This window comes from Pithys albifrons, chromosome 9 (genome assembly GCF_047495875.1).
Source record: "Pithys albifrons albifrons isolate INPA30051 chromosome 9, PitAlb_v1, whole genome shotgun sequence".
In the NCBI taxonomy this organism is placed as follows: Eukaryota; Metazoa; Chordata; class Aves; order Passeriformes; family Thamnophilidae; genus Pithys; species Pithys albifrons.
In genome coordinates, this window is record NC_092466.1 from 15481497 (window position 1) to 15504244 (window position 22748).

Sequence of the window (22748 nt, forward strand, 5' to 3'; positions counted from 1 at the left end):
GCTACTGACCTTGGCTCTGTGACCAAAGATGAATCCCCTGTGCCTAGGTGGGCTAACTGGGCTAGGTGGCCTGACTGGGCTGGGTCAGCTCCCTCCTATCCTCCTGTCCTCAGCGCACTGGGCTTGTCTGTGAAGGGACACGTGTACCCTGGTGTCCAGCAGCTCCAAGGAGAGAGCACCCTGTGGGAGAATGCTGGGCTGGCAGCACAGCTCCATGAGGGTGGCCTTGTCTGGTAGTGGCTGCAGGAGTTTGGGGCATGACAGGGGACACCGTGGGGTCATGGTGGCCTGGGGCAGTGTGAGACCATCAGGGTCGGCAGCATGCAGGGTCAGCGGTGGCCGTGGACTCGCCCTGCGCCCACACACACTCACTTGCCTGGCAGGCCCAGGAATGTGCTGGCAGCATTCCCAGCCCAGCTGCGGAGCCAACGCTGCCCTGGTGCTCTCCCAGCCCCTATCCAGCACCTCCTGGCCCTGCCCGGTTCCTTCCAGCTTGCACACAGACCCTCCCTGTTCACTGCTGGACACCCCAGTCCTGGGCCCCAGCACCTGGTTGTGCTCAGCAGGGTAGGGAGGGGGCATATCCCACGTGGAGAACCCTCTGAAGAGGAGTCCTTCTGCCTCATGTCATGGCACTATACACAGGGACCCTCTCTGCAGTGCTGCTTGCCCTCCCCCCCCCCTGCCACCAAGGAGGTGGAAAAAGCCACTCATCTCTGCTCCCAAGCACAGCCCCATCCCTGGTGTGGGAGCAATCCTTGCACAGCCTTGGCTCCCAGTTGGCACCTTTGCTAAAGCCAGACCTTGGCACCTTGTTTGAAACCACATCCTCTGCTTGCCTGTTTGCAGGAGGATGCTGTGTCTCCTGGTGCCTGTGGACTCCCTCAGGATGTGCTGGGGGCTGCCCCTGCCCTCTGCAAGGGCTCTCAGTGCAGTGGGATCCTAGAACCACCCATTGGGATGAACACAGCTGGACATGGCAGTGCTGCAGGTGCCACAGAGGGGTGTCTACAGTCAAGGTGCCCAGTCTGTAGTCAGTGGCCCCCATTTGGGACAGTCTCCATGTCCTCTGTGAAGTGGCAGGCTGAGGCACCTGGAGCTGTTTTCCAGAGGCTTACAGTGTGGGGAACGTATCCCCCTTCCCCCACCCCAGGTGCACACACCTGGCATCTCTCAGGAAAGGTTATCAGCTAATCATGCTGCCCTGCTGTCTTTGCATCTCCCAAATGTCACTGTTGTCCTCACTGGGATGGTGAGTTCATGCTCCCCTGCCATTAATGAAAGCCCTCCCAGTGCCGTGGGAAGAAGTTGCCAGGACCTGCCCCTGCTGTGGCCCTTTGAAGCAGAGCTGAAGCTGCTGACAACCCTGACTGGCTGTAGAGTGGGCTCAGCAGGCAGTGGGTGCAGGATGGGACCCCAGGGGTTGGTCCCGGACTGGTTGCAAGGCTCCAGCTGTTCCTTTCCAGCCTCCAGCCATCTTGCTGGGACTACAGAGAGAGTTGAGATGCTGGGATGGGGTGCAGCAGTGTCGAGCCAGAGACACACCAGGGACACCCCCTGGTCCTGGTCTGGAAGCCAAATGCAGGGGCTGAACCAGGGGCACTGCTGTGGCATGGCTGCTGTGGTGTGATGGGCACAGGCATCCTGTCTGTGCAGAGGTGGCTGTAGGGGTCCTGAATATGTCCCATGACTGTACCATGGGGTGAGCAGCAGAGCTTCTAGGTGGTTAGCCAGAGCCAGGGGCAGAGCGAGAACCATGGGGTCTGTGCAAGACAGGTCAGAGCTGCCCCACTCTAGGTGCAGAAGAAAAGCTAAGCAGGGGAGTAAAGGCAGCTCTGGCAGCAGTCATGCCTGTTCCTGCTGCTGGGTAGCCTAAAAATAGTCCCTCAGGGCTGAGCAGATGGAGCAAAAGGGCCAGAGCCCTGTTGCTGCAGACCCTCTGCCAGCTCCCCTCACAGTGCTGGGGCTGGGGGAGCAACAGGGCCAAGGAGCACTCCGGGACTGCCCTGAGTCCTTTCTGTACCTGATTCTACTGCCTGGGATCCCTTCAGCTATGCCAGCCTGCCTCCACTTCTGCCCTGCTGGAAGCCATGGCACAACAAGGCAGGGCCTGGCATGGCATGGCATACCATGGCATGGCATGGCAGTAGCCTGTTTCTTACATGTAGTCTGTCCCTATTCTGGTTAAAACTGGAAAGCCCATGATTGTGCACCCTGCACAGGGGAGCTGGTAGACCCTGGTGGGCTCTGGAGATGCTGGTAACTACAGACACCACAGGCACGGCCAGGGGCTGTGTTTTGGTTGGGAGCACATTGGGGCAGTTCAGGGCTGTCACTGAGCAAGTCTTGATCTTGGGCAGTATGGCTGGCAGAGGGTGGCTCCCTATGCTGGGGTGATATCTGGCCAAAGAATACTTCTTGACACATGCCCTGGTCCTGCAGACAGCTGGCCCATGGCTTGTGACACAGATGGAATGCAGAATCGACAGTCCAGCCCTGGGCTGGGTTGGTGTAGCCGGAGAAGGGACATCCCTGGGGCAACCCTACAGGGTGCAGGATGATAGGCAGAGCCTGGGGTGGCAGAGACAGCTGATCCCCCTAGTCAGTCTTGGGCCCTCACTGCAGCAATGGGAGAGCAAACTTCATCTCTTGGCAGGCAGAGCATTGCCATGGCAACTGGCAGGACCTGCCAGGTGGGCAGGTGAGCCCTGACATGGTAGTGACATGCAGCATGGGAAAGAGAGGGATGCAGGGTCTGGGTTTGGGGACATCTGAGGACATGCTTGGGAATGTAAGCACAATGCATGTGCACCTGGGTGTGTGTCAGGTGTGCATGGAGTGTGTGGGCAAATGCGGGCCTCTGAGTGCATGTATGAGTGCCTGTGCCAGTGTGCATGCACGTGTTTGGGTGCATGGGAGATGTCACACACCACTCTCCCAGGGGGGTCCTTTGGTTTTGTGGCACCATCATGCAGGGTGTGCTCCACTGCTTCAGGGTGTGGGCTGGCAGAGCTGCTCAGAACCATGGGAACAGCAGGTTTCCCCTAAAAGCTGTGGGATCAATTGGTTTGTGTCTGTGGGGAAGATGAGCCCTCCAACTGGGGTCTTCCACTGCACATTTCCTTTGGTCCCTTGGTCACGAAACCTGCCATGCTCCAGAGAATGGGGGCTGCCCACCAACCACCCCACAGGGCTCTCTCTCTCTCTATTTGCTCTTCCCAAACCTACGTTGGTGCTCAGTGCAGGGAGCAGGAGTCAGACTGAGCTGGCCCTGCACTGTAGGCGCTGGCCATGCTGTGTTTGCTGTGTTCGCTGTACTAGTTGTGTGTCTTAGCTATGTTAGCTATGCTGTCCATGTCCACTGTTTTTCCTGTTAGCTATGTTCTTGTGTTAACTGTGTTAGCTGTGTTAGCTGTGTGTGTTAGCTGTGTTCACTCTCAGAGCATACATGTTGGCAGGGCCCCATGCTGTCTCTAGCATTGCCCAGGTGCTGAGGGAGGGGTTGGCTGCTCTCCTGCCTGCCGAGGGCCCTGTGCCCAGCTACTGCATCCCACTCGCTTCACCACGGCGCCAGCTGGGAGCATCCCCCTCCTTCACCCCTCGGGGGAGCCTCTCTTCTCCCCGTTTGGCATTTCTCCGGCTCTAATTGAGCTGTCAATAGGAAGAGATAACAGGGAATTCGTTCGCTCTGCTCTTTGATGTCTGCCCGCGCTGCCACCGCAGCGCCAGCTGCAACTCCTTCGCAAACAAACAGCTTCAGACCAGGGCCCTTGGCACGGCGGACTGCCAGCCCCACGTGGGATCGACTCTGCAGATCATTGCAGTTCCAGCCTCACGGCTGCTCACACCCCCTCTTCCCTCCAGCAGCACCCCCTTGGCAGCCAAGTTGCTCCACAGGGACGTACAGCTGCATCCCGAAGGCACCCGGGCTGCGGTACCCGCCCCGCCAGACCCCCGGGACTCGCAGCAGCTGCCCTCCCTTGCGGCTCATCTACGGGGCCAGCCCCGGAGCAGCCGGTACCGCCGTCCGCAGCAACGGGGCCGCGTCCTCCAGGGGCTCCGTGCCGGTAGTAGCGGGCGCCCATCCCCGGTGCCTCGGGGCGGGCCGCGGCGGACCGGGCGGCTGCGCACACGGGGCGGCCGGGCCCGCCTCCGCCGCTCGGCTCGGCAGCACCGCGGACAGCGCCCGGCCCCTCCGCACGGCCCCGCTGACGGCGCCGCGCCGGTGCGGTCCGCTCCGGTCCCTCCGGCACGGCACAGCCCGGCCCGGCGCCCACCGCGCCATGGCCACGGAGGTGGGTGCGCGGCGGCACGGCGGGGCATCCCGGCGGCGGCACCTCCCGGGGCCGGGCTGTGGCGGAGACCCCTGCTCTGCCCTGCTCTCCGCCACCTGCTGTCTGGGCGCGGCGGGGCGAGGGCTCCGCAACGGGTGCGCTGCTGCGGGAGGACAAAGTGGGGCTGGGGTCGGTGGCGGATGAGTGTGGCGCTGGGGGCTGCGAGGGGTCTATGTTCGCAGGGTTGCCTGAAGGAGGGGAGGGTGGGTGCAGTGCGCCCTTGGAGGGAGCAGCGTGGGTTTGGTTTGGGGCGCCTCGGGAGGAGGGGTGGCTGTGGGACTGGGCGTGCCTCTCCCAGATGCCGTGTATGGCACATGGGTCAGGGTTTGTGGGGCACAGAGCAGGTTCTGGCCCCATGTCACCGAGTGGAAGTGCAGGGAGGGGTCTGATACCCGCCCTTGGCACAACCCGGTTCCCTTTTCCAGCCACCAAAGTGGCCCCACAACCCAGAGCTTGGGCAGCTAAGGTGGGATCTCACACCCCATCGGCAGTCAGGGCTCAGCGCCCGCTGCTGGAGCTGCTGATCCTTTTCCTGCAGATGCCCCACTGCAGCCTGCCCACCCACTGTGCCACTGCTGCAGCCCCCCTGCCTGGCCCCTGCTCCTGCTCGGCTCACTCCCATTCTCCTGCCTTGGAGCTGCTGGGTTGGCTGTGTTCTGGGTTGCTGCTTAGGACAAGGGGCTGGCTGACCCCTCCCTGGGCAGTGGCCCACTGTGATCACACACTCATGCATGCAGGAACCAGTGAGGGTGAGACCTAACACCAGCCTGGGGCAGGGAGCACACACACTTGCCCATGCTCTGAGCCGGGGCCTGCCATCATCCTCTCCTCACCCCTGGCCTTGTATCTCCATCACCGATCTGGGCTCATGGCATGACACAGACCATGCTAGGGCACTCCCTGCCCTGGGGTGTGGGATCCTGAAGCCCCTGACACTGGGGAAATTGCACTGCTCTTCAGGCCTCCAGCTCTCCAGCAGGGATGTGTGGTATCCCCCAGCTGCAGCCTCCCAGTCTCACCTATTGCCCCCAGGTGCACAGCCTGCAGGAGCTGCGGCGCAGCGCATCCTTGGCCACCAAGGTCTTTGTGCAACGGGATTACAGTGACGGAACCACATGCCAGTTCCAGACAAAGTTTCCCCCTGAGCTGGAGAGCCGGGTAGGGAGCCTGACATGCTGACAGTGTGGGGACATATGGTGGTGCCCTATAGGGGAGCAGAGGGGAGTGGGTTCTGGAGGCGTGAGGCCTCCACAGGGTGTTGTATGGCCCTAGGCCAGCCAGTGCTGCTGGGTGCATGCAATCACAGCTACCTTGCCTGCTGTGCAAGGACTTGGGTGCTACAGGGGACTGGGAGGCTCTGGTGAAGGCTGCAGGCTCAGCAGGTCTTGGCTTGGGTGGGAGCTGGCCAGGTGCCAGAAAGATGAGGCATCAACTGGGCAGGGAGGAGAGAGTTAAGTGCTCCTCAGATCCCCTCCGCCCCAGAATTGGGGACATGGGTGCAGGGAATCAGTCACTGGCCAGATTCCTCTTCACCCTGGTTTCTGTCCTAGATCGAGCGGCAACTCTTTGAGGAAACCGTGAAAACCCTGAACGGCTTCTATGCTGAGGCGGAGAAGATTGGGGGCAGCTCGTATCTGGAGGGGTGCCTGGCCTGTGCCACTGCCTATTTCATCTTCCTCTGCATGGAAACGCATTATGAGAAGGTGCTGAAGTGCAAGTGAGGGCTTGGGGATGGGTGTGTCTGGCAGTGAGCACAGGGATGGCTCAGGGATTGCACAGGGAGTGGGGGGATGGAGCCTAGAGCAGCCAGAACTGCTGGCAGGCCCTGAGTGTCCCTCCCTGTGCTGGCAGGTACTGAAGAAGATCTCCAAGTATATCCAGGACCAGAACGAGAAGATCTATGCACCACGGGGGCTGCTGCTCACTGATCCCCTGGAGCGTGGCATGAGGGTTGTATCCTCTGGGCAGCAGGGTGCTGGGAGGATGGCAAGAAGGGGGGAGGACACTGGGAGTGAGTGCCAGGCAATTGGGCTAGCACATTTCACTGATGATCCTTAGCAGGGCCCAGATTGAGATCTCCATCTACGAGGACCGGTGCAGCAGCGGCAGCTCGAGCAGCGGCAGCTCCAGCAGCAGCAGCGGTGGTGGGGGTGGCGGGGCGGGGGGCCGGTGACTGGCAGGGAGTCCCTACAGGGACTCGTACTGCCGGGACAGTGGCCTCTCTGAGCTCCGCAGGCTGCACTACCAGAGCACTCGCTTCTAAGCCAGGGGAGAGCGGAAGGGGTAGGCCAGAGCTACGCAATGGAGGTGCCCACCCCCATCTGCTCTGTGCCCCCCACAGTGGGTCTGTCTCTGCTCAGACCCACTGTGGGCAGGGGCTGGTGCTGGGGTATCCCAGGTGCTTCCTACTGAGCCAAACTGTTGCCAAGGGGCTCCCACAGCCCCCTGCGTTGTTGGTGCTGCTGCCCCTGCCCCAAGCAAAGGGAGCTTCCACTGCTGCATGCAGCCCCAGCTGGCAGTGCCCTGTTGCCATGTGCTGGGGAGCTGTGGCACTGACAAAACCCCAGGAAGCACTAAGGAGGGGTTGCACACTTTAGCCCCATGCCCACAGGCACTTGCTTCACCCCCTCCTTGGGGCACCCAGCTCTTGGTGCTGCGGCATGGGCTCAGCTGCTGCGTGTCCACTGTGCAGGGTGCCTGCAGAGCTTTGGTGCCGCTTCTTTTGCATGATGGTGCCATACATTCGCCCCAGCCCTATCCCATATGCTGCCTGTTGCTGCTCCCCAGTCCTGACCACATGGCCTCACCCACCTGACAGTGCATCCTTGCCATCACCCTTCAGCACTGCCATGACACTGGGCACTTGCTTCTGCTCCTTCCCTGACCCAGTGCCCTGCCCAGCTGGACCCAGGAAGCACCTCAGCCCAGTGTCCAGGGCAGGGAGATGCAGTGGTGGGCAGGCTCCTGCCCCTGTGCCATGTGCCACAAGTTCATGCAAGGCCCAGCATAGTTGAGGCTGAGCTGTGGCATGGGTGAGACAGGCTCCCTGCTCAGTCCTGGCAGAGCCTGCCTGTACCTGGCTGTGGGCAGCCCGCTGCCTGCTCTGCCCCATGACCTGCCCCAATGCAGGGACAGTGCCTGGTGGATCAGCTCCACTAGGACCTTTCCTCTCACACTGCTGAGAACGCCCCTGCCCACGTGTCCTGCATGCATCTATCACCAGCACTCCAATTCTTTCCCTGGCCTATAGCAGGGACCCTGAGGGGCACCTGGGCCTGGCTGCAGGATGGGGAGGTTCATGGTCTAGGGTCAGATAAGGGGAAATAAAGAGAGTTTCTGTGACATCCAGCACCGTGACAACTTCTGTCCAAGTGCAGGGCTGAACCGAGCTGGCACTTGGCTCCTGGAGTCCTGGAGGAAGGACTCGGTCCTGTGGCTCAGTCATGATGGGTGAGAGGGGTGGTTCTGGCCTCAACATTCCTGCTGGAGCCCCCCTGCATGGAGACCCTCCTCAATAAACCCCACGCTTCTTCCCCACTGCCTGCCCTGCATCTTCTTGTGCCAGAGGGGGGAGCAGGACAACTTTGGGGGGGCACTAAGTCAGGCTGGGTATCCCTTATCACACTGGTGTGCATAGGTCCTCACAAGAAAGATGAGCATGGGGGAAATAAGGGGGAGGGATAGGGCAGCCTAGGGGGGGGACAGGGACAGACCAGTGTAGCAGTCATGTGGCCCTAGTGACAGGGACACACAAGGAAGCCAGTGCAGGAAAGCATTTATTTAGTTGGCACTGGGTGCAACTGCCACAGGGCTGGGGATGAGCAGGGGACAGCTGGCTGTGCCAGGGCAGGCCAGTTCCACCAGCAGCGCCCACTGCTGCCCAGGGAGAAGCCATGGTGACAGTGGCACTGAAAGGAGCCAGGGCTGTTGTGGCAGATATGGTTGCAGGGGCCAGGCTGTGCCTGGCACTCATCTATGTCTGAGAAAGAAGTGGAGAGGGTCAGAGCAGTGCCAAGGGTACAGGGATTGTCTGTCATGGGCAGGACAAAGGGCGGAGGCTGCATGATGGGAGCAGCTCTAGGGCTGGGTGAACCTGGGACACGAAGGCAGGTGGTCCTGCCCTGCTTGTCTCCAAGGCTGCTGGGTGGCAGATGCCTCCTCATTCTACAAACTCCTGCACAGCCACAGTCTGTCCATCCCACCCACTAGGTCCAGGGCTGTGAGCACAAGTGGTCACCCCAGGAAACAGTATTTCTGAACACAGGGCAGCATGACTGCACTAGGCAGCAGCAGGAGGTGGCTGGGCACCATGGGTGGGCGGCCAGCTACTGCCTGCATGTACTCACCCAGGCACTGGCTGGCAGCAGGATCAAGTGGGTGGAAGCCTGGGTGGCAGCGGTAGGTGTGTGCCCCAGGGGTGTTAGTGCAAAGCTGGCTGCAGTTGTGCAAGCCCTGAGCACACTTGCCGATGTCTAGTGGTGGGGAAGAGAGCAGCATGGGGTTACAGCAGAACAGGAGAAGGCAGCACAGCCCCTCCATTGCTGCACATTTGGCTGTGTCCCTAGTGCAGAGCTGCCCGGGCTCACCATCACCCTCCAGACAGCTCCCAGCCCTGGAGCAGGGAGAGCTGGGGCATGGTGGGGATGCTCCCCACCTTGAGCTCCCTCGCCCTGCAGCCCAAGAGCAGGGTGGGCAGAAGCATGAGTACAGTCCTGTCCCACACAGCTCAGCAGGACAGGTTAATAGATGGGATATAGTTTATTTGGGTGTTCTTCAGGAGAAGGGCTGGAAGACTAAGCAGGGTCCAACTCCAAACAGTAGGGTCAATACGTTTAAAAACAGACCAGGAGGGTCCTGCCCCTGCAGGACTGGGGAGACTCTCCTCTGCCAGGGCTGGGGAGGTAGTCCCCACCACCGAGGAGGGGACAGGCAAAGCACACACGTCGCAGGCCAAACCAGCAGGCACATGGTACAGTATCAAGGCGACGGAGCAAGCAACCACCTGGGAGTTGCCAGCATGGCAGGAGCAGCACTGGGGAAGGGGGGTGCTGGGGAAGGGGTGCTGCTGCACTGCCCCAGGGCTGCTTCCCCAGAGACGGTACATGGGACAGCCAGGTCCGTGCCCATCCCACTGCAGGTCACCCTGATAGGTCACAATCAGCACTTCCAGGGCAGTTTGACATGGAGAGAGACAGGCAGAAGCCAGCCGGTCCTTCCACCAAGGCTGCTCTAGCATGTTACAGGCAGAGGTTAAAGTGCATAGAGGCAAAGGCAGAGTCCAAGGACTAGAGGGAGGAGGGCACTGTGGGGGAGCCCAGGCCAGCTCCCGGCAGAGGGGTATCCCCCAAAAAAGGCCACTTGAGCTACACAGAGAAGGAGAGAAGGACCAAGAAAGAAAGAAAAGGGTAGTCAGTGGTGATTCAGTGTGAGGCACAGGAAGATGCAGAGCCAGGGTGGAAGTGGCTGGGCAGCCACCTGACGGGTTGCAGGATGTGGCTAGGCCTTTATCAGGGGTGCAGCACCTTCCCAAGGTGGTGCCTTGGGGCTGCTGCCAGCTGACACAAGGTCAGGGTGTCCCAACCATCACTCACCCACGCAAGCTGTGCCATCCTCATTGGGCTCAAAGCCCCGGCTGCAGCGTTTGTTGCTGCGGCAGCGGTACCCGCCATAGGTGTTGATGCAGACAGGCTTGTCCCGGGGACAGACAAAGGGGAACTCAGTGCACTCATTTGTGTCTGCAAGAAGGTCCTTAAGCCTTAGATAGCTGGGCAGAGACCTTGGGGCTGCCAGCCATGGCCCCTCCAGTTCCCCATATACATGCTGGATGATCACCCCAGTGGTAGCCATGCATAACCCATGCCTACTGCCCAGGAGGTTCACAGCATGGCCACAACCACCTTGCTGCATCTCTGCTGCCCCTTCATTGCTCATGGCTCTAGCACAATGTCTGCCACATGCCAGCCATGCCTCCCATCCCAGCACAGCACTCTCACTGCTCCGTGTGCCACCATGGTCCCCCTCTGAAGCCATACTGCTGCCCTGTTCCTGGGCCACACACCAGACAGCTGTACCTGGCACTGAGCCACTGAGGTGTCAGGCAGCAATCTCCCCATTGCAGAATGCTGCCCCTATGTCCCTCTAAGGGCCATGCTGCAGCATTCCCGGTGCAGACACACCTGTGCTCCCAGCAGCCACTCACCTACACAGCGTCCATTCTCGTGCTGGGAGAATCCCTGCCCACACTGCATTTGGGGAGAAGCAAAGACCGCCAGGATGGGGAGAAATCAGCCCTGGGCAGCCACTGAGCCAGCAGAGCTCAACCCCTTGTTCCTGCCCTGCACCCACACGTAGGCCTCACCTCCAGCAGGGCAGGCATGAGTGGCTCCTCTGCATCCAGGGGGTAGGGGATCTCCAGGACAGAGTTGGTCTCGCTGCTGGCCACAGCTCGTGACACCACACGGCCATCTGGCCAGGTCACCTCCAGGCTGCTGGCTTCATCATGCCCTGCAGGCGGGCAGCCCATCAAAGGGGGGGGTCTCTGGGGTGGGCAGGGGCTGAAAGGAGGCCAGTGGGGTGGTAGAGATGGGAAGGGCAAAAGCTTCCCTTGCTCCCTAAGGCTGACCTCAGGTTTGTCCATCCATGTACATGGACGTAGTCTGAGGGATGTAGGTGGGGACAATGGGATGATCTGCCAAGGGACCCCTGAGGGATTGGCTGCTGGCCATGCTGAGGCAGGGGAGGGTTAAAAGGGAGGGAAAGCCCTAGTGTCTGAGCAAAGCAGCTGGCAAGGGGTGGAAGAATGGGCATCTGCCCCTCACAGCAGAGTTGCAGTTGCTGAGCCCACCATAGCCAAGGTGAAAGGTGTGGATCACTACTGTCCTGCAGGACAGCAAACATTGTCCCTGCCCAGGGGAGTGCCAGGGCAGGACTGGGGTGAAGGCAACCCCTTGGCCACCTGTCTCACCCAGTCCGAAGTGCGCCACAGGCTCCATCTCGCAGAGATACCCTGAACCACCGTCGATGATGCGCAGGTGGGCCCCACTGCGCCGCGTGAACAGCACCACCTTGGCTCCCCGTGCAAAGGCCCCGAAGCGGGTGCGGGGAATGACTCGTAGCCAGTTGTTGCTGGTGCCCTGCAAAGGAGGAGAGAGGAGGGAGACTGAGCTGGGAGAGACAGAAGGGATGGGGACAACATAAAGACCCTTTGCTTGACTCACCTGGGTGGCTTTGAAGATGGAAATTGGCTGTGCCATGGACTCACCGTGGGATAGGATGAGATCCAGCATCCCATCACCATCAAAATCTGTCACTGCACCTCCTGCAAGGACAGGATCATGTCTTGCCTGCAGCCTGGCCTCATATCTTCTAGAACTACACCCTGCTGCTGGTGTGGCCTTCCACAGGAAACAGCAGCATTCCAGGCCATGCAGAAGTAATAGGGAAGATGGGGTGACTCCAATGTGGGTAGCATTTTGCAATCAGGTGTGTCAGCACCTGGGCAGTGGAGGAGACAGGCAGAGCCTGTAGGGCTGTGGGACACAGGAAGCTGCCTTGCCCCCTCCCAAATGCAGAGGTTAGCTGGGTATGGGTGAAGGGAGAAAGAACGTGGCCATTCCTGGATAATGGGAGTTCCAGCCTTCTGGTGGTGGCTCAGCCAGGCATGCAGCATCCCCAGGCAGTGCTGTGGCACATGGACCTCCACCGCCAGAGCCAGGGAGACCCACCCGTGCCCCGTCCCTCGGGCTCCAGTGCATCCCCCGGATTCAGCTCTTCCACGATGGGGTCTGAGTGTTCCCTGCGGATAAGCCTGCCAAGCACACACAGGGTATTAATGCCAGCCTCTGCAGTCCTCAGAATCTTCCTGGGCAGTGTCTAAGCCCTCCCACAGAATCATGGCCGAGGTGACATCGTGGTGGCTATGCAGTGTGGATGAGGGATGTGACTGTCCCCTGCCTGTTGGCAGGTCCCCACTCAATGCAGGGGCAACAGAAATTTCATGAAAGCTTGTGATTCTTAACTGCAGAGTAGCAACACCATATCCAAACATTGGTGCATCCCTCTGGGACCAGGAGATGCCTCCAAAGGGCTCATTGCAAAGCCACTGCCCTCCACCCACCTATAGGTGCAAGCACAGGTAGCCAACCAGCTCCCACCACCCTGCAGACCCGGCAAGGAGGTGCTACACAACAGTAATGAGGAATTGACCCCCACAATTAACAGGAGCCATGAACAAGCTTCCATATGGCTGTTAATCAGCAGTGCTGGGGACCCCAGGGGCTGCTGTAGGCACGATCGCAGCAGCTGGTAATGATGCTGGGAAGGGCTCAGTCACGGTGTCTTTCATTAGCTGAGCCCGAGTCGTGGCACTGCCGGAGAGGAGCCCCGTGAGCCTGGCTGTGCTGTGAGTGCTGCTCGACTCCCAGAGCAGGGTGCAGGCTCCCTGCCCCTCTGGGCTCCTACCGGAAGAGACGGTTGGCGGAGGAGCCACGGTAAGCGATGTTGTTGAAGAAAACCTCCAGCTCCTGGTCATTGTCGAAGTCGGCTGCAATGACGGTGCGGACAGGGGATGGCATGGAAAACTTGGGCGTGGCAATGTCCTGCATGGGGCACGGGTACAGCATGACAATAGGCACAGGAAGCAGGACATTGGGTCCTGCTTTGGTATGCTGGGTCCCCTCTGCACTGGGAATTGGGGCTCAAGAACAACTCAAGATGAAGTCAGGTCTCCTGGCCAAGGTGGCCCAGAGGCAAAGCCATCAGTGTGGGGGTCTTAACCCCAGCCCTCACCCGGAATCGGACACGCCCAGGGGCTCCACTCTGCAGGTAGAGGCGGTGTGGCCCATTCCAGTTCCCATAGACAATGTCCACTCGGCCATCACGGTTGAAGTCAGCCAGCGCCACACCGCGTCCATGCTGGTAGGGATCATCCAGCCCTGGGGAACCACAAGCAGACAGGGGGAGACAGGAACCTCTCCCTGCCTCCTTCTCCCAGGATGCCTCCCAGAATATTCCCCACAGTCCCCATGCACAGGGCTGAAACCCTGTGCTAACGGATGGCCTGCTGCACCTCAGCCCCTGCCCAGTGGTCACTGGCACTCTTGGTCTCCAGGGCTGTCCAGCCACCATGCACTCATCCTGGGCAGGCAGAGACAGGCAGAGCCAGCCCTACCCCGAGGTACCCAGAATCTGGGTGCTCCCCCTGGGTCCTCCTACTCACCCACAGCAGCCGCCACGTCCCTGTATGTGCCGTCCCCCCAGTTGTGGAAGAGGAAATTGGGGCTGTTCTCATTACCGCAGAATATGTCAGAAGCGCTGTCGCTCAGGATGGGGCCCACAGCCACCCCACGGCCCCCTGGGGACAGAAGCCCGGCGGTGAGGGGACAGCTGCCCCAGAGGACTTAGTGGTCCTCATGTTCCCCCAGTGTTGCCCATCCACTGCTCCCAGCCCCTCCCCTTCTTCCCACTCTCGGTGTCCCTCCTTGCCCACCTCCAATCCCTCTCATCAGAAGATAATTGCGCCTGGGAGCCGCTTATGTCACTCCCAACCCTAATCACTGCCATCGCCATGGTGACAACACTCCTAATTAGTGACAATTTACCACTGGGGAAAGCAGTGGTCCCTGCAGCAGTGGGGCAGCATGGGGCACCTGCTGGCACACACCCCACTGCCCTGCTCCTTTGCCTACATCCCCATGTATTGCCTGCCCTGTGGATGCTGCAAGCTCTGAAAGTATAAGTACAAGTGCTGGTGGGGAGCGGGGTCCTGCCAGGTGTGCATCCCGTAGCCGTGATCCCTTCCATGGGCCATGGGACTGCCACTAGATGGGGCAGTCAGGCAGCCCAACACAGGGTACGGATCTCTGGCTGCACCACTCTGCCACAGCGCGGTCCCACGCTCATGCCCAGCAGTGTCCCGTCCCCATCACAGGGCCACAGCAGCCGGATACCTGTGTACTTGCTGACGCCAGCCTGGGCAGCCACGTCCACCAGCACCACGACACCACGGGCAGGGTCACTGGCAGCCACATCCATCTCAATCAGGGCATGGGGGCCCACATTGCCGCTGGCATAGTTGGCGATGTAGATGGAGTACCTGCCGGAGCCCTGCAGCCGGCAGCACCATCTCAGCACCCACCTACCAAAAACCCACCTCCACGGGGACCACAGGATCCCTGCTGTGGATGCTCTCATTGCTCCATGGGAGCAGGCTACTGTGTACTGGGCAAGAGCTCTGCAAAGCCCATGGCAAAAAGCACCCTGGGAGTGGGTATGAGCCCCAGTGCCTCCAGTAGCTCTCTGGTTCACAGGCTTACAGTGCTGGCATGGGGCATGACACCCCCCAGCATCTCCGGTGTGCCACGTCCTCCTAGTCTCCACCTCCCTCCTTGTCCCATGCAGCAGCTGCACCCTGATTTAGTGATAATCATTTGGAAACTAACCACTGGAGGAGGAGGAAGAAGAAAGAGCAGGTGACAGGAACATAAATCACTTTGACGGGCATGTTTATCAGCTGGTAGCAACCATGTGGGCAGGTATCCACAGTCCCATGGCTAGGGGAGTTGACAGCTTTGCCAGTCACAAGCTGCTGGGGGGCAACGCAGCCCCAGTGGGGGGTGGGATAGGGCTGGCAAGGGAGTGGTCCCCCAGGACTCCACTGGAGGGACACTAGGGGTGGGAAGGGAGCAGAGATGCCCCTGACTGTAGAGCCCTGCCTGCTCACCGTCCGGTCCACGCAGGCAACAGAACGCCCAGCAAAGCGGTTGGCCACTTCCCGGTTCACCTCATCACTTAGGATGTCCTCCCAGTGCCCATTGCGGAGCTTGAAGAGTTTGTCTGTGTAGGTGGCCATGCCTGGAGGGGGACATGGGTCAGCAGGCTGCAGCATCCCACCTCCTCACGAGAAGGGTGTCCTGCAGCAGGGGAGCCTATGGAAGAGATACACTTTTCCCAGAGCATCCCAAACTTCTGCTGTCCCCCACAGTCCCCTACAGTGCCACAGAATGCTGGAAAGCCCCCCATGATCCTTAAGGGTCACTGGGAGACACACAGAAGAGTCAACTCATTAAGGTAAAATGTGTCCCAATGGAGTGCAGGCCTGTAGATCACCACCACAAAGATAAAGGGGAAAAAAAAAGAATCAATTCAGTGCCAGGCGCAGGCAGTGAACTGCACTGCTTGTGACAGCACTGATGGCAGCACCTGATTTAGGGACAGGTGTGCCGGCAGCCACCGCCAGCTCGGGTAATTAGGAGCATCAGGAAGACAGATCTGCTGCCTGGAGGTCAGGGACACAGGACAGAGCTGGGCTGGAGCACCAAGCCAGGGAGCTCTGGGGATTCCCAGTGCCAGACCAGGGCACTTAGGTCTTGTCTCCATGACAGGCATGCCAGAAACTGGGACAGCACCAGTAGGGCAGGATTAGACCTGACTCGCTTCATTTGGCACAGGAGAGCCATGAGGCAAAGGGGCACAACTGCTGCAGGGCACAGCTAGGATTTGCAGTGCAGAGTCCCTGTGGCAGGACAGCCCTGGGGGTAGTAGGGCAGCTTCCATTCCTCTTGTGGTGCTGCCAGGAGGGCAATGGGCAGCTGGAAGTGCTGACTCGGTGGGTGGCTGGGCTCAGTGTCCCACCCATGCTGCCATCAATCAATGGAGCCACTCAAGTGAGAAATTAACTCCAGCCCGCACACATCCCTCATGCACCGAAGGTCGTGGGCAGTCATGCTGCGTGCTCCCCCCGTGGCTGGGGCATGGCTGCCACTGGGACTCACCAGAGAAGGCATTGTTGGTGTTGAGGAAGTAGATTTCCTCTCGGCCATCGCCATCGATGTCACAGGCTGTCACGCCAATGGCATTGCCCTGCCGGTCCCGTAGTGCATAGTAGGGAGAGCCTCGCTCATCCTCTGCCACATTCACAAGCCGTCCCTGCGCCTTGTCATACTTCAGCACCAGGTTGGGGCCATTGTACCTGTGAGTGTGAGCAGGGGTGATGGCTTCCTGAGGCTTAGGGACAGGATGAAAGCCCTTGACCCACCTCTGGGGGTACACTGGGTGTAAAGTTGGATTTTTTCCCCCATGATGGGCACTGCAGAGACCTGCATGGACTGTGGAGGCCAAGGACTCCGTCAGGTATCCCATAACTACCTGGCCTGTGTACCACAGGTAACACCAGAGCAGCAACAAGGGCCAGGCAGTCAGCAGGGCAGGATGGGGTGCAGGTCCCTGCATGCAGCCCTTTCCCAGAGCAGAGAAACCAGTATGCAGGCCAAATCCTCCCAGCATGGTGTGTCCCACTGGCTCCCCACCCACTCCTGCCGGATGCACCCGTAAACAAGTTATACAATGGGCTTCACAACCGCATACAAAACCCCAGCTTGCTTCTTGATTTAGCATGGCTGTGAGTGGTGGCCCAGACCCCTCTGGGGTCCCCAGTGCTGCCCATGGTTTCCTGCCTCAGAGTGACATTCAGAGCAGCAGCAAGGGCTAGACTCTGACTGCCACCACAGTGCTTCCATCCCACTGGATGGGAGCCAGAGGGGTAAGGGACACCCTCCAGGTGGGCACACTTGTGCGTGCAAACCTTATTTGGGGATGACAGTGGTGGTGTTTACACAGACATCCTGTAGTAGTAGCTCACAGCAATGCCAGTACACACACACAGAGCCTGCACCATGGTCCCTGTTCTGCGTCCAGCCTCACTTGGGCACTGGCAGCAGAGCACACGGCTCCCTGGCTCTCCAGCTTCTGCCAGCCCTTCCCAGCTATCACTCCACTAAAGGGCTATAAAAAACCTCCAGCCAATTAACTGAATCTCCAGAGAGCGCTGAGTCCTGTCAGAAGAGCTGAGACAGCTTGGGGACACACTGGCTCTGCACTGCAGGGTAGACCCCGAATCCTGGGTAGCAGCCACTGCCCCAGAGGAGGGACTGATGGGGGCACTCACATGGTTCTACACAGGCACTCAGCTGGCATCAACACACTGTGTGGGCCAGCACACATGCGTGCGCACACGCACGCACTAGTGGGTGCATGCAAACCACCCCCCCCCCACCCCCTCCACTTTGTGCACAGCCCCCCAGCCACTCACAAGCCCATGGAAGAGGAAGGAATTCCTGGCCCTGCAGGGCCACTAGGTCCTGTTGTCACTGAGGTACTAGGTGCACCACTCACCCTGCCACCACAATCTCGAAGTCACCATCAGCATCCAGGTCGGTGACAGCCACACCATAGTTGAGCTGGGTTGGATTGCTGTCATAGTCAGGCGGGAGGAGGCGGTGGGTGACGGCGGTGAACATGGGCTCGTTGCGTTGAAAGCCCTCGCTGAGCCAGGCCAGGGACAACAGGCACAGTGCCAGCATCCTGGACACCTGGGAGAGACCTGCAGCCCATCAGCTCCAGAAGGAGACCCTGCTCCACAGTGCCCAAGCAGCCCCATCGCCCTTGCATAGGAGACACTCTCTTTCCACCTCATGCCACTCCATCCCAACCTGTGCCATACCACTTGCCCCACGACCCTAGGCACTGCCACAGCTCTGGCATCCCCATGCACAGACCTCTCTGGGTGCTCACTCTCTGGGCTTTACCGGGACAAGATTGTACCCCAGCAAGAGGGAGCTGAACAGGAGTCCAGCCTTGGGAGCCCATCCCATGGGAGGGACTGGGGAGGCAGAAGGAGGGCTGTGGAGTGTTGACAAAGCTTGCTCTGCCCAAAGGGACTGCTGGCATCCAAATTCCTGGCAAATCACAATGCCAATCACTGTTCCTTTGGCAAGACGAGAGGAAGCAGCCATTCACTGGACTGAGGAACTTGTTCTTTGTTCAGTGGGTCTTCCAGAACTAGGGAAACCCATGGGGAAAACATGGGGATACTCTGCCAGGTGATTCCTGTGTGCCTCACTTTCTCCATCCTGTTGGCACTGTTGCTCCAAGTACCTCTGCAAGGTGAGCTCCTTCCAGCTTGACCAGGGACGGTTTCTACACAGGAATGTGGCCTTGAGGAGGAGATGCTGGTAGGAATGGGAGACTGGGAGGAGAGGCTCAATTAACCTGGACTGCGGAGGACAGTGTCTGCCAGCACTGCTGGCAAGGCTGCAGAGATTTTGGAGCTGCCTCTGACCTGGCTGTAGCACAGGTGATGAGCAAGGTGGCACTCAGGAGGGCCATCCCTTGTTCCAGGCTAGGCAATCCTCTCCAGACAGGAAGAGCACAGCAAAGAGCTATGTCCCTCCAGGTGATGGGCATGAACCTATATACCAGTGTTCCAGCTGTCCTGTTTTTGCAAACTGAAGGGATGGCTGGGGCATCTGGCCATCAAGGTGGGGGATGCTGCTTCATGTGACTATGACATCCCCTTGGGCAGGGCTGTCCTCTCCAGCCAGGAATAAACTCCCCCAAAGCTGACATGGATACAGGGGTTAACTCTCTTTCAGCTGATTCCCCATGCTGCTGGATTCTGACACCAAGCAAAGGAAGCTGTGGCAGCTGTGTGGTACCACATATGCCCACCCTGGGGAGGGGAAGGTGCCCCAGATCCTGGCAAACCTACCAAGTTGTGGAGAACAGTCTGCTGCTGCCTCTTCTGGGGATAAGAATGGTCCCAAAGCTCTTCTGGGGGGCCAGGCCTCCCTGACTCAACCAAATAGCTTTCAGACCCACCTCGCTGGGCAGGAAGGGGCTGTCACCCAGCTGCAGAAGAAACCTTAACCCCACTGCCCAGCATGCCTAGAGCACCAGCCCTGCTTCCCTTTCCTCTCCAGCCCCATCTGTACCCCAGGCACAGCTGCAAGGGGGTATATGTGTGTGTGTCTGCAGCTTTACTCTGTACTGCTCCTATTCCCTTCCTGGCATGACCTGCACCCTCCCATAGACCTAGGCACAGCCAACTGCCCTCTGTGCTCTTCACCATCCAGCCAGACTTGGGGCACTGTGCCCATCACTCTGCCATACTGTCTGGAGCAGGAGTCTCAGTCTTTCACAGGTGTAGATGTTCCATTCAAGACACATGTGATGGGTTGGGTTGCACAGGGATGGGACAGTCCCTGGGTGTCACTTTGCAGTGCCAGACAGCGAGGAGGGGAAGTCTTTGCCACAGCCCCACTCTGGGCTCACTGAAGTAAGCATGTCGGAGAGCCACCCACACTGGGGACATATGAGTGCAGGCGTGTCACATGAGCCCCTGTGAGCAGCGCCACCTCACTCCCAGCCACAGCCAGGCAATGGGTGGCTGTCCCCAAGCTACTGGCAAGCTTCTCCCTCTCTTTCCTCCCACTCCAGCTCTCACTCCCCACAGTTTGGCCTGTTCCCCAGGTATTCTTTTGCCTCATCCAGATGCAGCTGAAATCCCTCCAAGCTGGATGGAGCTTTTCCAGGGGAAAACAATGTTCTTGATTGGAGACAAAAGGCTTTTCCCAGTGGATCCGGTGCTTGGTGCCATGGGGAAGGGATGTACAGCCCAGAGCCAGGACATTTTGGGAAGAGGGAGGGAGGTCCAGCTTTTTCATGAAGAAAGGCCTCATGGTTCCCAGCATGCTGCTTATAGCACCAAGGCCCCAGCATGAAGCTCCACTTGAGGTTTGAGGCTAATGGGTTCTGATTGTATGCAGGGCAGACCTCAGTCTATTTTGTCCCAGCAGAGACATGTCCTGGCTTGTGTTGTGGCATCTGGTGGCAAGGTCACACCAGGAGTTGTGGTCAGCACCTCAGGGTGCTTGCTTAGTATGGCTAAACTTGGTAACAAGAAGCCAAGGTGCCAGGCAGGAGTAGAGGCAGTGGGCAGATGCCATAGGCATGCATGCAGTCCAGCAACACAGGGGCAGCATGCTGGTCCATGGCAGGGACACAGTGCAGAGTGCTCATCTGCCCCCATGCACTGCTGTGGTTGACAGTGTCCTGTGAAGAGGGTGGGATGGGACTGGAAAGGGAGCCATATGACAAGCAGGTGGTTGTGTCCCAGACTCCTCATCATGAGTGGGGAGGTGCTGTTTTGGGGCTTGCACATCCACAGCCCCTGGTCCACATCATGGGGAGGGTGGGAGTTGACTTGCTGTGCAGCCACGCCATCTTGCATGCCACTGTGACATTGCTGCCCTCCATACCACACACCCCAGTGATGTCATGCTTGACCACTGCAGCAACAGCCCATCCCAGGCCGCAGTCACCTTCAGCACCTCTACGACATTTGACATCATGCAGCAAGGGCCTCAGTGCACCCCAAAGCAACGACAACATGTTGATATCACAGCACCTCATGCCATCATGCTGCATGTGCCCCAGTAGCATCATATTCCCATTCCTCCTATTTCTAGGCTGTCACAGCTGTACCTGCCAGGGCAGAGGATGGGCAGGAGATGTCCCGCAGGCCCAGCAGCTCCTCTTCTTCTGCTGCTGGGCTGCCCAGGAGTGCCAGAACTGTCCAATCCACAGCACCTCAGCCTCAAGTAGCCAGACCCTGCAGTGCCTCTGCTCCAGCCAAAGCCCGTGAGCCCAGGTCTGCTGCTATGTCTGCTCACTGCTGTGAGCCTGTCCCTTCTATGCAGGACTCCTCAGTGCCGGACCTGGCAGGCTGGGGCTCAGCCAGCAGCAGCTAATGCAGTGTGGAGATGAGCAGTCACCTTAGCCTCTGAGCTCAGACTAAAGGGACACCAGGTCCTTGGGTCTTAAACTCACCAGCATACAGCCAGCCCCTTCTCACCCAGGCAGGTACATGGCTGGACTCCTCTGCCCACTTCCCCCAGCTCGTCTTCAGGCTCACGACCAAGCCCAAATGTCACTACAAAAAGGCGCTGTCCCTTGCCGTTCACCATCCTGCTGCCTCTGCCAGCGCTTCCCAGTCCTAGCATCTCACACTCCCCATCACCGCTTCAGCCTCTTGAACACGGTCCTCCCCAGCCCAGCATTCTTCCATCGCTACCCTGCATCCCCTCCGCGCCGCGGGGAGCTTCTTGTCTGCAGTCCCGCTCCGCCCTTCACCAACTTCTACCCGGGCCGGTGACCGTGCCGGAGTTGAAAGCCGTCCCTCCCCTCCCCTCCCCTCAGTCCCCGGGAAACTTCACGGAGCAGCAAAACAGCACCGCTACTCACGGGCCAGGGGGGCCGCCCGGTGCCCCTGTGGCGGCGGGAGCGCATCCCGCACCGCCGCCTCGCCGCGTCTCCCGCCTCCGGCTGCACCGCTCCCGGCTCCCGACGGGGCTGCTCGGCCCGCGCGGCGCTTTATGAAGGGGCGGGCGGCGGCGGCGGCGATCGGGGCGGGGGGCGCCGCTGCCAATGGGGAGCGCGGGGTGGGGCCGCCCGCAGCGAGGTCCGGCCCAGCGCTGCTACTGGATGGGGACACTGGGGAGCATCGCCCCGGGCGCCGGGCCGCCAGCGGTGCCGGGCTGCGGAAGGTGCGGGGAGTCGCTTCCCGGGACCCCGGAGCCGCGTCGGGGGAGCTGGCTAGCTGCGGGGAGGTGGGGGTGTGTCCCAGCTTGCTGCGGTTACCCCGTGGGTGCTGAGTGAGGGGCAGTCGAGGCACGGCTGGGCACGGCGCAGCTGTGACGATTGGGCGAGCAGAGCCAGGGACCTGCCCCAACTTGGAGGCGGCGAGGGTTGGACACAGGAGTGGGCAAAAGAATGGAGCTAAGCAACCCCGTAGTGGAACACTATGTCCTTGGTAGGACAAGGAAGAATGGTTTTAAACTAAAAGAGGGGAGATTTCGATTAGATGTTAGAAGGAATATGTTCACAGTGAAAGTGGTGAGACACCAGGAACAGGTTGCTCAGAAAAGTTTTGGATGCCCCATCCCTGGAAGTGTTCAAGGTCAGGCTGAATGGGGCCCCGGGCAACCTGATCTAGTGAGCAGCAACCCTGCCCATGGCAGGGGCTTGGAACTAGATGATCTTTAAGATCACTTCCAATCCCATGAATCCAACAACCGGCCACACCCTGAGGGGTCAGCACTCTCCTTGTGCCATCACCCTGAAGGTCCCTCTGCAGGAACTGCAAGAAAGGGCCCATCTTAGGTCATGCAAGGAAATGACCTGCCTAAAACCTTGTAGGCAGTGGATAAGGTAGGATTGCACTTCCACAAGCCTGCCTTCCCCAGCATCTTCTTTTCCTGAGGGGCTGGGCACAGAACTCTCTGTGTGCCTCTGGAAGCAGAAAGTGGCTGTGGCAGGGACTAGGATAGCACTGACAGGGCACAAGGCTACCAGGTCATGCAAGTGGAGCACATTCACAGGTGCTCCAGCACAGAGTCTGGCTGCAGCCAGAGTGAGAGACAGCAGGAGACAGCAGGAGAGACATGCTGGGAGTCAGCAGGAGCTGCAGAAGCCCATGCCATTTGGGCTGCTTCAAGTGGCTAATCACCAGCTCTGCTAAAGTGCTTATTTCTCACTGAACATGTCTGGCTACAGCTCCTGCCTGTTGCTCTTGGTTCT

At 59.6% G+C, this 22748-nt stretch overlaps 2 protein-coding genes across 4 annotated transcripts; one reads left to right on the forward strand and one right to left on the reverse strand.

Moving 5' to 3' along the window:
- Window positions 1-3874: 3874 nt before the first annotated feature.
- GOLGA7B (golgin A7 family member B) lies at window positions 3875-7864 on the forward strand. Its single transcript, XM_071563985.1, has 5 exons — window positions 3875-4295; window positions 5367-5492; window positions 5885-6037; window positions 6186-6287; window positions 6403-7864. The coding sequence occupies exons 1-5, from the start codon at window positions 4284-4286 to the stop codon at window positions 6505-6507; spliced, it is 498 nt and encodes a 165-aa protein (XP_071420086.1). The 5' UTR covers window positions 3875-4283; the 3' UTR covers window positions 6508-7864.
- Window positions 7865-8102: 238 nt separating this feature from the next.
- CRTAC1 (cartilage acidic protein 1) lies at window positions 8103-21516 on the reverse strand. Of its 3 annotated transcripts, none has more exons than XM_071563982.1 (16): window positions 21414-21516; window positions 17505-17701; window positions 16106-16302; window positions 15055-15185; window positions 14282-14438; window positions 13552-13686; window positions 13122-13267; window positions 12795-12931; window positions 12059-12141; window positions 11552-11652; window positions 11299-11467; window positions 10693-10838; window positions 10534-10576; window positions 9926-10069; window positions 8681-8806; window positions 8103-8313 (listed from the first exon to the last, which is right to left on the reverse strand). In XM_071563982.1, exons 1-16 carry the CDS (start codon window positions 21456-21458, stop codon window positions 8111-8113), a joined length of 2160 nt encoding a protein of 719 aa, XP_071420083.1. In that variant the 5' UTR covers window positions 21459-21516; the 3' UTR covers window positions 8103-8110. The 3 variants fall into 3 exon arrangements, with proteins under 3 accessions (XP_071420083.1, XP_071420084.1, XP_071420085.1); XM_071563983.1 differs by having other exon boundaries at window positions 17505-17712; window positions 21414-21493; XM_071563984.1 differs by lacking the exons at window positions 8103-8313; window positions 8681-8806 and adding an exon at window positions 9335-9697.
- Between the last annotated feature and the right edge of the window lie 1232 nt (window positions 21517-22748).

Bases quoted from the DNA above. Each gene is read 5' to 3' on its own strand.
- GOLGA7B (XM_071563985.1), top strand. The intron at 5,493-5,884 runs GTAGGGAGCCTG...TTTCTGTCCTAG, and splicing joins CCCCTGAGCTGGAGAGCCGG to ATCGAGCGGCAACTCTTTGA. The intron at 6,288-6,402 runs GTATCCTCTGGG...AGCAGGGCCCAG, and splicing joins TGGAGCGTGGCATGAGGGTT to ATTGAGATCTCCATCTACGA.
- CRTAC1 (XM_071563982.1), bottom strand. From the start codon at position 21,458: ATGCGCTCCCGCCGCCACAGGGGCACCGGGCGGCCCCCCTGGCCC. The intron at 15,186-16,105 runs GTGAGTCCCAGT...GTCCCCCTCCAG, and splicing joins CACCAACAATGCCTTCTCTG to GCATGGCCACCTACACAGAC. The intron at 11,468-11,551 runs GTGAGTCAAGCA...CCTCCTTTGCAG, and splicing joins CCATCTTCAAAGCCACCCAG to GGCACCAGCAACAACTGGCT.